Source organism: Mandrillus leucophaeus, unplaced genomic scaffold (assembly GCF_000951045.1).
Source record: "Mandrillus leucophaeus isolate KB7577 unplaced genomic scaffold, Mleu.le_1.0 Scaffold433, whole genome shotgun sequence".
NCBI classification, from domain to species: Eukaryota; Metazoa; Chordata; class Mammalia; order Primates; family Cercopithecidae; genus Mandrillus; species Mandrillus leucophaeus.
The window spans coordinates 1,784,422-1,802,260 of NW_012104621.1; the positions used below are offsets into that span (position 1 = coordinate 1,784,422).

General features: G+C 47.0%; 1 protein-coding gene across 1 annotated transcript in view; it reads right to left on the reverse strand.

Moving 5' to 3' along the window:
- Positions 1-690: 690 nt before the first annotated feature.
- Positions 691-17,839, reverse strand: part of GABBR2 (gamma-aminobutyric acid (GABA) B receptor, 2) — a 432,864-nt gene continuing 415,715 nt past the window's right edge. Inside the window, exons 16-19 of the mRNA XM_011993760.1 lie at positions 16,170-16,352; positions 12,196-12,325; positions 6,708-6,825; positions 691-3,354 (exon numbers count right to left, since the gene is read on the reverse strand). Coding sequence (XP_011849150.1) covers positions 3,189-3,354; positions 6,708-6,825; positions 12,196-12,325; positions 16,170-16,352 — 597 coding nt within the window. The 3' untranslated portion in view covers positions 691-3,188. The remainder of the gene's footprint in view (positions 3,355-6,707; positions 6,826-12,195; positions 12,326-16,169; positions 16,353-17,839) is intronic.

Below are 17,839 nucleotides of genomic sequence, written 5' to 3' on the forward strand. Positions count from 1 at the left end.
CTTGGGATTGCAAGTGATGGGAACCCAGCTTGAACTAACCTAGGCAAAAAGGGCAACGTATCAGAAGAACAGAGAATCCAAGGAACGCCTGAACAACTGAACAGGTGAGGAGGGGCCCAGAGTGCCTTTAAACCTCCCGAAAACAGCTGGCGGAAACCCTGGGAGGTGCTCTGATTGGCTGGTCTTGGATAATGAGCATATTTCTGAACCAATCACTATGTCCGGGGGTGGGAGCAAGGATGGTGGGAGCAAGATTCCGTTCCAATAGGTCCCCTTCCTTACCAAAATCAGGGCTGTGCTTTCAGAGGAGCGTGGGAAGAGACGGCTAACCGGGTACTCTGACACCATCAACTCAGCTGTTGGTCCTGATTGTCTCTCTGTTGTCTCCATTTTTTTTTTTTTTTTTTTTTTCTGTTTCATGGCAGACTAAATTTCTCTACGTGGAGGAATCCTGAGGAAGTGATTTACCGGCCCAGCCTGGGTCAGGTTCCCACCCTCGAATTAATCAGCTGTGGCCAGAGTTGGGGGTCACCTGGTAACAGGGCGGCTCTGCCGCTGTCAGCAGGAGGCTGGGATGGGCAGTTTATGAAGGCAGGGACAATGCTGAGCAGGCAACCCCAGAATTGTTCCCTGAGTTTCTAAGCGGAGGAATATGGCCCCATCTAACCTGCATTTTGGGATGAGTAGGCATTAAAGACGACAGGTTTTTTCCTTTTATTCATAAAAACAAATTTGCAACAATTTATTAAAAATCGATACCATGCAGTAGGGGTACGAGAAATTCCTCATTTACATTTGATTCTGGCAGTTCCAGTCTAATTTAAAGCGTTTGTGCACTAACATCATTGGAAAATGCCTTCAGGCCGAAGCCTCTTCAGAAATGGACGGTGTGTTTGTTGCATATAAAAGAACAGAACCATTAAATAGCTAGAGTCACTTCTGTGGGTCTTGTTATTTGCGAGGAAATTAAAAAAAAAGGGTGAACCTACAGTATCAGTAAGACAGAGAATGTACTTCGTGAGTTAACCTAGAAGACGGCGCACGCTTAGGAGTCACAAAGGGTTACAGACGCACAGGCTCACCTCCGACAGTCCAATACTTTTGTTTGTTTGTTTTCCTGCTATGCTGGAATAATATTTCTACAGGTATTTTTTTTTTTGTGTGTGTGTGTGTATACATTATGTACAATTAATTGTCTCTTTCCCTTTGAAAAATTAATGTGGTCCTTTAAATTAAATTTGGTTTTGGTGAAATCAAGAAAGCAAGTAAATACTGGTAATACACAGTGAGTGACAACACCGATTTTTAGTGCCTAAACAGAGAATGACTTCAACTTGACCTGTGATGTGTTAACATTTTTTTTTTTCCCTAAAAGCTACAGTACCTCCATAACCTCTCTTTGGGGAAGGGGAGCAGAAAGCTATGCTACGTGAAATAGGGTGCTTTGAAATGTTGGCGATGGTAAGATTCCTGTGGGCCCTTTTGTCAAAGCCTGGTGGAGAAAACAGTTTATTCCTGACTGCAGTGGTTCTGGGAAGAGATTATTGCCTGCCTGTTGAAGCTGCCAATAGGTTTCTTTAGGGAGTGAGCGAGCTGCTCAGTTGTGCAGACATCCTGGACGCTGTCATTCGGGCCTTTCTTGAGCAAAGAATGAACCTGTCTAGGAATGTCAGAAAAGTCACTGGGAGCCTCCCTCCAGCCCTGATGTTCTGGGTAGAGGGCTGTGCGGGAAGCTTCTCTGGGCCACAGCCCCGGCTGTAGGGAGGGCTGAAGGTCAGAGTCATACTCATACCTCACGGGTCAGGGCGGCTTCACTGTTTGGTACAAAGCTTTCCTGGACAAGATCAAGTTTCAATCCTCAGAGTGACCTTGTGAGGTAGGCAGGACAGGTGTTATTTCAACCCCAAGTTACAGAGGGGAAACTGAGGCTCAGAGAGACACTAGTGACCTGATCAAGGTCACGCAGGGAGTGGGCAGGGGACTGAGGACTTGAACCCAGGTCTGTCTGACTCCCAGGCCAGTGCTCTTAGGGGCTCAATTAAAAGGGAAGAATGATCTTATGAATGAGAATCAATCTGCTGACCGATCACCCCGGTGATCCCAAGGGGAGAGCTCACTGGCTTGTCTGGATGGAAGGCTGCCTTCTGGAAGCCAAGGGAAGCCCTCAGCCAGCAACTCTCTCCCCTGTGTCTACAGGGATGTCTTTTAGCAGAATGCCTCCGATTCACTTTGGTCAGAAACAAAGTTAGTGGGAAAAAAAAATCCCAGCCAGCCCTTGGGCCCTGATGAGAGAGGTTAAAGTGCACAATCTTTCTTTATCGTGTTTGCTGGGAACGGACATTCCATGATTAGCTCGGGTGGTCCCCCTGGTTACTGGGAGCACTCGATAGGAACACAAGGACATGGCCAACGTGGTGGGTGCATGACAGACTGTCGGTGAATGCTGCAGAGCGTGTCTGCAGTGACGTGCCCTAAATCCCCACGGTCCCCGGAATGGGTTTTATTGTGTTAACGTGTGGCATTTACCAGAGTAACAAACATCTCATTGGGTGACACAGGTCCCATCAGGAGCATGTAAGTCAGCCTGCTGCGGTGCCCCAGTGCTCTGCCTGCCTGCCCCAGGGCTGTGCCTGTCTGCGCTCCTGCAGACTCCCTGTTCCAGGAAGGCTGGGGTCGGCTGGCCTGGCAGCTGGGGGCCTGGTGGCCCTTCCCACCTCCTCCCCCAGAGTGGAGAAGGGCTAGCCTGAGGGGTCACAGCCAGTGATGTGTGTGCAGAGTGCAGAGGTGGTTTCTTCAGAAGCCCCTTGCCTCCTCCCAAGGCTGCTTGAGTCACTCTGTGACTTCCAGCTGGAGTTCTAGCGCCTCTCTCCTTGTCTAGATTTTTTTTTTTTTTTTTTTTGCAAGTTTGATATCCCAGCTCCTCCTTGCTTGCAGATGTTAAGCAAGAAGCCCCATTTCTGTTCCTCTTCTTTGTGAAGAAATAAGAACTTCACAAATAAGGCTCGAGGTCAGGTGCCAAGTCTCCCCCTGCCCCGTCCTGTCCACCTGAGTGCCATCCGAGTGGTCCTGAGAGGCCAGCCATGGTGCCCAGCTTCTCCGCAGCCAGAGCCAACAGTGTTTTTGCAGCAGACGCCTCTGCCCAGTGTGGTTCTGTCACGGGGGAGGCCCCGGGCCCAGGCCTCCCACCCTTACAGGCCCGAGACCATGACTCGGAAGGAGGGTGGCACATGTCTGTGGCGGGGGCTGGCGGTGGGGCTGACACAGGGGCTGACACAGCTGGCGTCCACGCCTCCGATGGATGGGAGGTAGGCGTGGTGGAGGATGGGGAGCTGGAGGGACAGCCGACGCTGGATGCTGGAGAGAAGGAGAGGGAGGAGTGTTAGTGTAGGCTAGCTGGGGGCTCACCAGAAAGTTCCTTGGACTTGCTTTGGCTAAAATATCTGATGACAGGAGTATATTTTTCTCTGAATCCAAGATCTGTCCATTCAATCATCTAACCATTCAGCCATCCAGCAGGTATTTAATGAGGGCTCATATGTACCAGCTACTGCCCTGGGAATAACCAGGGAGACTGGAACAAACAAGGGAGATGAATCTTCTTGAGCTTTGGTCCAGGATTTGGTGATTATTATAAATGTCCTAGCAGAAAAGATGCTCCTTGACTTATGATGGGTTACATTCCCACAAACCCATTGTAAGTTGAAAATATCATAAGTAGAAAAATGCACTTAATCCACCTAACCTACCAAGCATCCTAGCTTAGCCTCGCCTACCTTAAATGTGCTCAGAACACTTACATCAGCTTACAGTTGGGCCATGTCATCTAACACAAAGCCTATTTTATAAAAAAGTGTTAAATATCTCATGCAATTTACTGAATACTGTACTGAATGTGTATCACTTTCACACCATTGTAAAGCTGGAAAATGGTAAGTTGGGGACTGTCTGTATTACTAAGGACAAGGCTTTGCCTTTGTAATAGGGCTTTGCTGCAAACCAGACATTTCTCATTCTCTACTCTTACACACCTCCACGGGGCTTTCAGTTCCGTCCCTGAAAGACTTCTCACCTGCTCTATCCTTCCTCTCTCCCCTTCTGCCTCTGCTTTGCCCAGGACCGCATCTCTTCTTGCTGGGCCAATTCCCACAGGCTTTCAGCTTCTTTGGTAACTAGTGTTATCGTTCCAACACTAGGAAGCCAAGGAAGGGACAAAAAGGACACTGATGTGATATTTGGGGCTCCCTAAGTTCTGTCTCTGGATCAGAAGTTTCCAGGTGAATCTTCCATTCTCTCCACCTGTAAGCCCTGCCCTCTGGCAGCCAGTTTCCCTGGAAACCCTGCTTCTGGGTGCTCTTCTGCTGTTTCCCTCCTGGAAGACTCTTTCTCTGCTTCCTGACATCATGAACTGTGTTTCCTTCAAGATCCAGTTTAAATATCACCTTGTTTGTGCTCACTATCTGCTAAGAGAACCCTTCCTCTGCTAAGCAGAACCCTTGGTAAATACTCAGAAATGAAGCCAGCAAAAGCTGGAGGCAAGGTGGAGCTGGGCGTGGGCTAGCAAATGATGGAGGAGCAGCAAGGGAAAAGGGAGCTGCCCTCTGACTCCCTTCTCATTGCCACACTCTTCTGGTCTTAATGACTGTCATGTCACTTTGTTGAAAAGGCTGCTTGTGGCAAATGTGCCCAGGTGACTGCTTCTCTGCTTGGCTCAGCCGCCTTCTTGCACAGCTCTCCATGGGTGCAACTTTCATACCGCATTCCTTGAGAGAAGGGACTGAGTTTTTATGGCTTCTTGTGTTCCCAGTCCCTGACCACTCCCGTGCAAAAAACCAAAGCACAAAAACCCCAGATCTTAACAAACACCCAATAGGCAAAAGAAATACTGCTGTTCCCATTATAAAGAAGAGGGGAAGAGTACACAGTTCAGGGAACTTCCCCATGGAAACAAAACCAGAACCAAGGAAGTTGGAATTCTTGCTGCTTCTGTTCAACCACATTGTTTTGTGGTGGAGGCAAATCAATTCATGGGGGCAGCCTTATGCCAACTGGGTGTGCCCTTGGGGTTCATTTAGGTCACTGGTTGGTTCTGAGATAGATGAGTACAGAGGAAGTGCTGCCCACATTTTCCAGAAAGACTCCTCCCAAGAGACACCTCACAGGTATGCATGGAACTACAGTGTTGGAGACCTCATTCTGAAGTTAAAGTTGAACCTGTATAATGTCAGCTGAAGTCTGTGTCTTAAGGCAAGATCATGCTGGCAAGAAGTCCAGGACAAAAAGGGAAGAATAAACTTTGACTTGGGAAAAGGGTACCCTGTCCAAGAAGCCAGGGCAGGGCTATCTGCCTAGGCAAGGTGGGTGCTGTGGTTGTCAGAGCATTCTTCTGTCTGTGAGGATCCTGTTCACCTTTCCTTCATTCAACAAATGCTTGTCAAGAACCTACTCACTGGCAGAACCTGTGTTTGGTGCAGGGGACCCATGAAGGACTCATACCTTACTCTCAAGGTGCTTACACTCTACTGGAGGCAACTGCTAGGCAAACTGCTGACAAATTCCATGTAACTCTCACTCACTGTCCTGGACTGTAAGCTGGCCAGGCCTTGGAGCTATTTGGGTTGATAGGCTATTAGCTCTAATACTAAGGAGCCCCAAATGATGCTGCAATTGGTGATTTGGCTGCTTTTGCTGGTTCCTCATTGCTTGTCACTTCCAGAGGCCAAGTTTCAAAGTTTGTATTTCTTTTCTTTTCTTTTTTTTTTTTTTGAGACAGAGCTTCACTTTTGTTGCCCAGGCTGGAGTGCAATGGCTCGATCTCAGCTCACCACAACCTCTGCCTCCTGGGTTCAAGCGATTCTCCTGCCTCAGCCTCCCAAGTAGCTGGGATTACAGGTGCCTGCCACTGCACCCAGCTAATTTTTTTGTACTTTTAGAGAGATGGTGTTTCTCCATGTTGGTCAGGCTGGTCTCAAACTCCTGACCTCAGGTGATCCGCCCACCTCGGCCTCCCAAAGTGCTGGGATTACAGGCGTGAGCCACTGCTCCCAGCCCAAAGTTTATATTTCTAACTTCTGCTTCCAATGTGCTATAAGATGGGAAGGCCTAAAATTGCCTGTGGGAACAAAGCTAACAGAGATGTTCAGGTCTTTGCTTAGATGTGACCATCTCATTGAGTCTTCTCTGACCACCCTATTTAAAATGACACTCCCTGACCCCCTTCTCTGCTTTTTCTCCAAAGCTCCTATTGTTTGACATGCCATATTTTGCTTTTTTATGAAGCTATCACCCTTCTAGATAGAATGGAAGCTCCATGAAGACAGGAATTTTAGTCCGTTTTCTTCACTGCTGTAACCCTAGCACCTATGCCTGACATACAGGAGGTCTCAGTAAACCGTCAAGTAAATGCATTGAGCAAGGTTAAATTTTACACATAACAAAGGCAGTGTGCTGCAGTAGAGAACATTGGATTTGATGTTGGACAGATGTGAGTTCAAGTCCTATTTCCTGCATGTAGCAATTGAGTGAGCTTTGGCAAGTCACCTCCTCTTTTTGAATATTAGTTTATTCATTTGTAAAAAGAGCATTGTAATTGGACTTCATCATGGGATGGCTGTGGAAAGCAAATAAAATAATGGATGTGAGAACATGGTGCGAATTGCAAACTCCTGTGCGGGAGTGACGTATTTAGTCTTCAAGGAGAAGGTACTTACTGTTCTGGAGAGTTTATATCTTCTATGGGATCTTTGCATGTTCGAGAGGGCTCTGTTGTGTTCCACTGTAGCTGGGGATTTTGATCGAGGTGATTTTTTAAAATGGCCTTTCCTCCATCTGAATGCAAAACAATACCACAACACGTTCTGTTAACTTAGTTTTTAAAAATCAACAATGCAACTTTTTGTAGGATGATACCCCAGGAGAGAGAATGCAAAAGAGCCCATTATCCCCCCGTGTTCTCTAAGCTGAGGTCTGTGTAGCGGCTCTCCCGGGACCCGGGCGGTGAGCTGAGAAGCCTCCAGCAGTCAGCAGTCAGGGATGGAAGCAATGTGCTGGGGATATGTGTGGCATGCCCCGTGCTCTCCTCTCAAAGAACAAAAGGGGCAAAATCCAGTCGACTAATATAGGAAACATAACTTAGAAACAAGAGGTTCTAACATTCTTTTCCATGGGCACATAGGGATGTAATGACAAAGAAAAAACCTCCAAGGTGTATTTTTCGTAGAGCAGCAAAGATTGCAAAGAGAAAGAAGTCAGTAAACTGCTGGTGGGAGAATAAATGGACATAATCTTACTGGTGGGCACTGTTGATCTGTGTCAAACACCATAAAAGGACCTATTTTTTACCCGGAATTTCTACTTCTTGAAATTATCCTAAGGAAATAATTAAGGATCTATGCAAAGATATATACAAGATGTTCAACCTTGGCATCTTTTTTTTTTTTTTTTAGATGGAGTCTCACTCTGTCACTCAGAATCGTGCCACCAGTGGCATTATCTTGGCTCACTGCAAACTCCACCTCCCAGGATTAAGCAATTCTCCTGTCTCAGCCCTGAGCAGCTAGGACTACAGGTGCATGCCACCATGCCCAGCTAATTTTTTGTATTTTTAGTAGGGACGGGGTTTCACCATATTGGTTAGGGTGGTCTCGAACTCCTGACCTCAGGTGGTCCACCTGCCTCAGCCTCCCAAAGTGCTAGGATTATAGGTGTGAACCACTGTGCCCGGCCTCAAACTGAGTATCATTTATAATATTAAAATGTTGGAACTAATCTGAATTTATCTGGTAATAATGGATTAGTTACATAAGTTATAGGATCTCCATTCAAAATAATATTGTGTAGCCACAAAACATGGTGATTTAAATTCTCTCAACCCTCTTTGTGCTTCAGGACCATACAAGGAGATTTAAAGAAATATAAAAATCAGGTTCCCACCCGAGATTTGGATTCACGTGATCTGGAAGGGAGCACTGGTGTCTTTGTTTTTGCTTCAGTGGGCAACCTTATATGTATGTCATTTTGCATCTACGTGAGTGCAGCTGCTCCTCATTATTCATGAATTTTGTATTTGTGACCTCCTCTTCTCACTTAAATTTATCTGTAATCCCCAAATCAATATTTTAATGCTTTTGTGGTCATTTGCTGACATGCACAGTGTGGGAAAATGTGAGTTGCCTGATGCACGCGTTCCCAGCTGAGGTTGAACAAGGTGATGCACTGCCTTAGCGCTTAGCTCTTATATTGTAAATAAGTATCTTCCTGGAGGTTTATTTAGTGACATGTTTTTCACATTTTGTGCTGTGTGTTGGTGAGTTTGCTGTTGAAAATGGCCCCCAAGCACAGCGCCGAAGTGCTGGCTAGTGTCCCTAAGCACAAGAGGGCTATGATGCGCCCTATGGAGAGAAAATACATGCGTTAGATAAGCTTCCATCAGGCATGAGCTATACTGCTGTTGGCCATGCGTGCAATGCTAATTAACTCATATATATTTAAAAAGATGTCTTTTTTTTTTGAGACGGAATCTCACTCTGTCTCCAGGTGGAGTGCCGTGGTGCGATCTCGGCTCACTGCAACCTCCACCTCCCGGGTTCATGCGATTCTCCTGCCTCAGCCTCCCGAGTAGCTGGGACTACAGGCACGTGCTATCATGCCCAGTTAATTTTTGTATTTTTAGTAGAGACGGGGCTTCACCATGTTGGCCAGGATGGTCTCAATCTCTTGACCTCGTGATCCGCCCACCTCGGCCTCCCTAAATGCTGGGATTACAGGCTTGAGTCACTGCGCCCAGCCTAAATAAGATGTATTTAAACAGAAATATGCATACAACAGAATTATATATTGATTGGTGGACAAAAATGTCAGCTTGTGATGTCAGCCGGTGAGAGACTCCCAGGGACCTAATCCTGTATAGGAGCAATGGTTCAGTATTCACAATCCACTGTTGATGGAGGCTTTACAGAAAGAACACAACTACCGCTACTGTAAATCAGCCGAATCGACTGTATATCATACTGCTATGGTCTGAACGTGTCCCCCCAAATTCATGTGTTGAAACTGAATGAAGAATGTGATAGTGTTAAGAAGTGGGGCCTTTAGGAGGTAATTAAGTCGTGAAGGCGGAGCCCGCATGGATGAGGTTAGGGCCTTTATAAAAGGGCTTGAGAAAGGGGGTTTGCCCCTTCCCCCGCTCCTTCTGCCATGTGAAGATGCAGAGTTCCTCCCCTCCAGAGGATGCAGCGATCCAGGTCCATCTCAGAAGTGGAGGCCGGACCCTCCCCAGACACTGAACCTACTGGCACCTAGATTTAGGACTCCCCAGCCTCCAGAACTGTAAGAAATACATTTCTGTTATTTATAAATTACCAAGTCTGCAGTATTGCGTTATAGCAGCACAAACAGACTAAGGCATGGAGAATAAATCCCAAAAGTGGGATTGCTGGGTCTGAATGATTTCTGTTTCAACCAGCAACATTTGAGACTGCCTCTCTCATAACCTGTTTCCTGGCACTCTGAGCAGCTTTTTGATCTCTGATCTGTGCCAGTCTTTGAGGCAAAAATGGTATCTCATTGCAGATTTAATTTGCATTCCTTTAATAAGGAATGAGACTGATCATCTTTTCATAAGTGTAAGAACGATTTCCAGTTCCTTTTATGAGAACTCTCTTTTGCTCATTTTTCTTTTGAGATGTTGGTCTTTTTCTTACTAATTGGTATATAATGATACATACTTTTTGTATTACTGCATATCATTTCTCCTTATATATAAGGGCATAAGCTTGTTATCTGAGTTAATTTTTGGCTTTGTTTGATTTTTTGGCTATACTTATCATGGCTTTTGCATTATGAAAGAAATGCTTTTTGTACCTAAATTTATCAACCTTTCCTTTTGTGATTTCTGTTTTGCATCAAACTGAGACAGGTGCTCCACTCTCTGAGATTTTTTTTAAATTTTACTTTGGTTTCTTCTAGTACTTTCATGTTTTCACTTTTTATATTTAAATCTTTTATTCATCGGAATTAATTTTTGTGTAGGTGTGAGTTTAGGATCTACCTTATTCTCCTCCAGATGCCTACCCATTTATCCCAATGAAATTTATTGAATAATTCCTTTTCTCCCACAAATTTAAAATTCCCACTTTTACCAGATACTAAAGTTATTAGAAGTAATTTTTATTCTTGTAATTTCTTTATTATCTCAATTTAAACATTTTTGTAATAACCATGTTACATAATATTAATTACAGAATATTGCTACTGTAATAAGACCACTTATTACTTATATAATAAGAATAAAAGGCCAGGCATGGTGGTTCATGCCTGTAATCCCAGCACTTTGGGAGGCTGAGGTGGATGGATCACCTGAGGTCAGGAGTTTGAGACCAGCCTGGCCAACATGGTGAAACCCCATCTCTACTAAAAGTACAAAAAAATTAGCTGGGTGCAGTGGCAGGCACCTGTAATCCCAGCTACTTGGGAGGCTGAGGCAGGAGAATCGCTTGAACTTGGGAGGCAGAGGTTGCAGTGAGCCGAGATCGTGCCATTGCCCTCTAGCCTGGGCAACAAGAGCAAAACTCCGTCTCAATAAATAAATAAATACATTAATTAATTAAAAGAAACAAAGATTTTTCATTGATTTAAACTAATGTTATAACAAATTGATGAATACATGCTAATGGAAAAAACCAAGCCATAGAGAAACATAAAAAAGGTAATGTGGCCGGGTGTTGTGGCTAATGCCTGTAATCCCAGCACTTTGGGAGGCTGAGGCGGGCAAATCACTTGAGGTCAGGAGTTTGAGACCAGCCTGGCCAACATGGTGAAACCCTGTCTCTATAAAAAAAAAAAAAGTACAAACATTAGCTGGGTGTGGTGGTGGGCACCTGTCATCCCAGCTACTCAGGAGACTGATGCAGGAGAATTGCTTGAACCTGGGAGGCAGAGGTTGCAGTGAGCTGAGATCATGCCACTGCACTCCAGCCTGGGCGACAGAGTGAGACTCCATCTTAAAAAAGTAAAAAAAAAACACAAAAATAAAAAAAAAGGGTAATGTAAAATAGTCCCTTCTCACTCACTTTCCACAATACCATTTCTTTTCACACGAGTCAATACTGTTAGCAATTTGGTGTTTGTTTTTCAAACCTTTTAAAAAATGCATTCACACACACGTATATGCATTGGTGTGTCCCATAATCATAATGTTGGCTTTCATCTTGCTTTTTTCACCTGGAGATGTTTCCATATCTGCACAAATAGACTCACCTCACTTTTTAATAGCTATAAAATGTACCCTGTTTGGCTATATCTTAATTAATGAAACCACCCCCAAAGAATGAACATTTAAGTTAATTCCAGTTTTTCTCACCTACAGACAGCATTGTGAGGAACATCTCTGTGTTCTTCTCTGCACACCTGGGAGTATTTGCGAGGGGCAGGTTCCTGCTAGTAGAACTGCTAGGTCAAGAGGTTTAACATGGAGCATTTAGACAGTGCCAGGCTGACTTCTAATGCATCGCAGGAGAATGCTCATTTCCAAATACTCTTACCCATTCTGGTAACCTTTTAAATTTTTTCCAAAAGGTAGGCAAAAATTTTTGTGTGTGTGTGTGTTTTTTTAAATTTATTTTTGTAGAGATGCGGTCTTATTATGTTGTCCAGGCTGATCTAAAATTCCTGGACTCAAGCGATTCTCTAGGCTTGGCCTCCCAATATGCCGGGATTACAGGTGGGAGCCATTGCGCCTGGCAGGTTTGTGTTATTGTAGCTTGTAATTCCCAAGTGGGTGGTGAGATTGAGCATCCTATCCTAACTAACTAACCATTCTTTTCTTGGACATTGATGAGGTATATTTGAAACCGTGAAATATTGTTCAGGGAAGAAAGGGTAAACTATTCACTAAGAACAAAAGGGAAAACAAAATGTGTCTGCCCCCAGTCAGGACACTGGGAATGCTGGCCCCAGTGTGTAGGTGTGGAGCTGGAAGCTGAGGGAATGGGAAATCGAAGCCCCAGGCCTAGGCAGGGTGGGGCTCAAAGCAGACAGTGAACTGTGGTCAGCAGACAGAGGTTCCAGGTGTGCCAGCTCTGCGTGTCTGAGTCCCGTGCCCTGTTTGAACCTCAGTTTCTTCCCCTAAAAAATGGAAGATGAACAGCTGGTGTTTGAAACCAAGGTCCCTACCACATTCTGGGGCCTTGGCTCTCTTACCTGTGCTCTCAGTGAAGTTTCCCAGGTTGAGGATGTCATTGAGCTCTTGGTAGTGGTTCTGTTTAATGTAGGTGGTCTTTTCTGGTGTGTCCTGCAGCTGCATGGTGACCTCTTCCAAATCTTTATCCAGCTAGAAGACAAAGGTTCCAGTTGAGTCAGGGTCCCTGGCCCAGCCCTGGTAGCTAGGCCACTAGGGCCAAAAGGTAGGTCACAGGGCTGGGCCTTTACCTGTATTCAGGAGTGCCCTGAGAATCAGAGGGGTTATTGCATCTTGGTATGGAGAGGCAGAAGGACCCTGACAGCTCTTTGTTCAAGGAGAAGCTATGATGACAGGGACCTGGGCTTTGCAATTGTGTGTTCAGTGTAAGCTTGGGCCTTGATGAAGCAGACAAGCAAGCCCAGGGAGGTAGGGCAGGGAGAGCGTAAGAGCTCAGGCTCTGGGCGGGCCTCATGCAAACCCAAGGCTGCCCCTTACTTACAGTGAGGTTCTCCCAGCTTGTGAGAACCCAGTCTCTATTTCTTTTTCTGTAGAATGGGGTAATAATAGTACCTACTTCAGGGGGAGGTTGTGAAGATTAAACGAGATAATACATGGAAAGTTTAGCCCAGTGCCTGACACATAATAAGGGCAACCTGCTACTATAATAATATTACTATTATTACAGGGTCTCACTCTGTCACCCAGATCAGAGTGCAGTGGTGCAATTACAGTTTACTGTAGCCTTGACCTCCTAGGCTCAAGCCATCCTCCCACCTCACCCTCCCGAGTAGCTGGGACTACAGGTGCAGGCCGCCACACCTGGCTATTTTTTTTTTTTGGTAGAGATGGGGTCTCTCTATGTTCCTCAGGCCGGTCTTGAACTCCTGAGCTCAAGCAATCCTCCCACTTTGGCCTCCCAAAGTGCTGGGTTTACAGGCATGAGCTACTGTGCCTGGACTTATAATTACTATTATTGATACTTAATAGGACCCACAGTGGGGAGGACAGACATGCAGGGCTCGCAAGCTCTGAGCCTCACGCTATCACAGAGACCCTGACTTGCAGGGACTCACTCAGAGGAGTTAATCAGGATGGGTCCCAGTCATCCCCACGTTTTTATTTTTAGAGACAAGGTTTCTCTACGTTGCCCAGGCCGGTCTTGAACTCCTGGGCTCAAGCGATCCTCCCACTTTGGCTTCCCAAAGCATTGGGATTACAGGTGTGAGCCACGGCACCTGGCCCATTCCCGGGTTATATAAAAATCAGGTGCAAGTCCTGGGGCAATTCAGCCCCAGAGAAACCTGGGCAATATGAGTGTTGGTAGTTGTGGGGGGTGGTAGTCGGGGTGGGTGGTGAACATCTGTGATATTACCATATCTGTATACATATAATGGCTTTCATCCATGATTCCTGGCTCCTGTATCTCTTGTAACAGTCTTTTGTTGTAATGTTGGGGCATTTTAGGCCTCAGGAGCAGGCCTCATGAAACAGAATCATGCTGTCTGACCTTCTCCTGTCCTTTCTCACCTGCTCAAGGCAGGACTCTAATCTGATTGTAGGTCAAAAGGCCTTTATCACAGAGAGAGTCCTGCCCATACCCTGGAGGAAAGAATGCTACAGAGAGGCCAAGAAAAGTCTGAACAGACAGACCTTGCTGGGTTTAGATCATGCGTTTTTGTCCAATCACATTTCTACACAGTTGTCAATCATGCCTCGTGTAATGAAGCCTGCATAAAAACTCAAAAGAACAGGGTATGAAGAGCTTCCGGGTAGCTGAACACGTGAAGATTCCTGGAGCGTGGGGCCCAGGGAGGCAGGGAAGCTCCACACCCTTTCACCCATCCCTTGCTCTGTGCATCTTTTCATTCGTGTCCTTGGTAATAAGCTGGTAAATGTGCTTCCCTGGGTTCCGGGAGTCCCTCTAGCAAAGTAATTCAACCCAAAGTGGGATCCTGGGAGTCCGAACTTGAAGCTGGTTGGTCAGAAGTTCCAGGCGTCTGACTTGTGGCTGGTATCTGAGGGTGGGGTGGGGGTCAGTGGGAGCCTTGGGGACTGAGCCCTCAACCTGTGGGATCTGAAGCTATCTCTAGATCCGTAATATTGGAATTGAACCGGAGGCGCCCAGCGGGTGCATTTGGTCACAGAAGTCTTCTGTGTTGACTGTTGTATTGGTGCAAGAGCACAGGAAAAACATGGTTAGAGGATTTTTCCAAACAGCATCCTGCTGTAGTATAAGGGAGGAGATCTGATCAACTATCGGATGCTGTTCTGATGTCAGGAATACAGCCACGAAATTGTTTAATACGTTTTCATGCGGAGGAGGAGGGAGAGAGATACTCTTTTCTATGTGACTTATATGGCAGGAGTAGGATCAAAGGGTGGGGACAACAGAAGACCAGATTGTGATTCATTTCCAGGAAAAATAACGCAACAATTTCGAGTTTTAAATAGTGGCTTGGGTTTCCTAACGTGAGTGAACTCTTCATTGCCGAAGTGTGCAAGTAGAAGCAAAATGCGCAGTGACGTGGTAGTGCTCATCATGAGAGGCCTGATATGGAAACAGCCCGTAATAGGCTTTGGGGGACAGAAACCCTTCTTAGTTTGCTCTGGCAGCTGCTGATGGGTTGCCCCATCCTAAAGCAGTCATCTTTAGGTGTGCAGACAACTGTGTGGTGGCTCTCTGTGGCAGAATTCTGTGAGCCCCCCAAAGGGCTGCCAGATCTAGCAAATAAAAACCCAGAATCTCCAGTCAAATTTGAGTTTCGGATAACGAGTTCTTTTTCAGTATAATTATATCCCAGTATTATTCGGGCTATACTTTTACTGAAAATATGACTGGCTGTTGAACTGAAGTTTGAATTTAACTGGGCATCCTGTATCTAATCTGGCAACCGTATGTCTCACTTCTTCCTTGCAGCTGTCCAGCTAGAGATGATGTTTCCCAGCCTCCTCTGTCACTGGGTGTGCTCTTGTCAGTTTTTGCTGATGTGACTAGGGCAGAACCAAAATGTGCACAATTTTTGGTGTTACTGCTTAAGAGGCAGTCCCTCATGTGGACTTTCTATCTCTTCCCCTCCTGACACTGTGAACCAGACATGCCGTCCACCCAGCTCTCCCGCTATGAATGAGAACAGCCTGGAGAGTTGGGGAAACCAGAGGGCAGGAACCAAGCCCAGCAATGACCTTGGGGAGCAGAGCTGCCCCACCCGGGACCTCTCTCTTCATGGCCATTAGGTAAAAGGGAAATAAACATATTTTCTTTGGGCCACTTTATTTTGGGGCCTTGTTTAGCCAGCATCATAACCAATGTACTTTCCTTGGTCCCTTTCCTGTCCCCCTCCCTAATCAGAATTCCTCTATTAAAGCAATACACAGCCTGCAGAGCATGGGTCCAGGCATACCTCCAACCCAAAGGGAGGGGTAGAGGAGGGGAGGTAATTTGTTTTCCCTTCCCTGGTCTACAAGGCTTGGGCACAAGGCAATCTGGCTATGGTCTCTCTGGAATATTCAAGAACCAGTTGAGAACCCTTAGGACAAAGGCGAGGTCTGCGGCACTGTCTTGAAAAGTTTCTTTTCACTTTCTCTTCTCTTGTACATCATATAGATGTGGTGGTTGCTGGGTTGTGCTGGGAGAGTGAAAAACTGAGAGGGAGAGAGACACAAAGAGAGACACAAAGAGACACTAACGTAGGAAGCTACAATAATCCGGAAGCTCACAAATCTCTCTGAGTTCCCTTCTGTCTGGGGATGGCTTGAATCAGGTGGTGCTGGCCTCCAAGAGCCTGGGCGAGGTGGCCAATGAGCTCATGTCGGATTCTGACAAACGCCTCTGTGCGGCTTATGTCACCCCTGGCTCTCGCAGCTGTAACTGCAGCTGATGACACTGCCCGGTCATGCTGCAGGGATGGTCTAGAGGAGCCTGAGAGTCCCTGCACGGGGTCAGAGGGGCTTCAGTGGCAGACGGGGCCCAGCTACTAGATGCGGAGGGAGGTACCTCTGTGATCTTCATTCGCAGGCGATGGTTTTCTGACTGTAGGCCCTCCAGGCGGGATGTGCTGGCTTGGTTCACACTGGTGACCGAGGTGGACGTTTTAGAATCTTCTTTCTTCTGATTCTGAGTGAACTGGAATCGTCTGTTCTGCGTTGCTGCATCTGGGTTTGTTCGCAGGGTGATGAGCTGAAAGGACAAAGGTGGGGGCAGGGTTGAAGAGAGAGCCCTGGGTCCTTCCTCCCATCCCACATGGCAGACTCTCCCAGCAAATCCTGCTCTGGAGGCGACAAGAGGCCCCAGGAAGGCCACAGGCTGGGAGTCAGGAGACCTAGGCTCAGGCCAGACTCTGCCACTTGCTTGTATGTGACGTTGGGCAGGCCCCTTCCCCTCACCATGCCTCTGTGTCCTTCCTGGTCACTAAGAGTCTAGTCTCCTGACCCTGATGCCACCTGCGTCCCAACCAGGGCCCCTGAGGCCTCGCTCCAGCTGCCTAGCAAGTTGCCTTAGGCCTTGCTCCTTGTGGAAAAAATAAGCCCCAAGGGCAACAGCTGTGACAACAAAGAGATAGAGGAGAGCAAAGGCCTCTGTTTGTTAAACCATTGATGAGTTCTAGAAGCAGGCTGGTAACAAGCTGTGTCATTGACAAAAGCTTGTTTTTCAGCAGCTTAAAACAACACATGGTTATCATCTCAGTTTCCGTGAGTTAGGGGTCTGGGCATCACTTAGCTGCATCCAAAGACATTTTGTATAGAAAACAAAAGTTGCCACTTGACCCTGATCTTACCGGCTTATTCTAGAAACATCTCTGATCGAGGCAGGCTCTGGGCTCAGCTCTGGAAAGCAGGAGTGGAGTGACCCATGGCCCCTGCTCACTGGGACCTCATGGTCCAGAGGCGTGGGCTGGGGATGAAGGAAGGACTCAATCTTCACCAGGCCAGCGGGTATCAGGGACAGCCCACCACAGTGCCGTGGCCTGCTGGGCTCTGAGGACGGTCTGGAGGGATGGTGGGGGGAAGGGAACTCCAAGGGAAGAACTGGCATCTGCCAATGCAGGGAAGCCGGGGGGAAACGGCAGGGGAAGGGCAGGTTGGGTGGTGGACAGGGTTCTCTGGGGAGACTAGAGGAGACCCGAGGGTCCTGAGAGCCAGCCCAACATCAGAAACTTGATCCTAGAGCCAGGAGGACAATGAGGAGCTATTGAGCGTGACGGAGCAGAGTGCCACAACTGAAGCTTGGCTTAGAGATCATCGGGCCTCTTTTACAGGATGGAAAGAATGTCAGAGTGCAGGCAGGGAAGTCATGGCGTTGCCCTGGAGTCTGGGCGGGTATGAACGACTAAGGCGTGTACACCAGAGGTGTTCCAGTGCAGAGCTCACAGTGCCTGGGGGCTGACTGCATGCCCAGGAGGATGGAGGCACTATGGGTAGCCTGTTTGCTGAAATGGACCCAGGTGATCTTTCCTCTCCCCTGTTCTAAGGCAGATGCCTCCCACTTGGGTCAGTAACCCCCTCCCAGCTTTGTAACTCTGTGTCCTGTTCTTTCCTTTTTTGGGGGGGTGGTAAAGGGTCTCACTCTATCACCAAGGCTAGAGTGCAGTGGCACAATCTCAGCTCACCACAACCTCTGCTCCTCCAGGCTCAAGTGATCTTCCTACTTCAGCCTCCTGAGTAGCC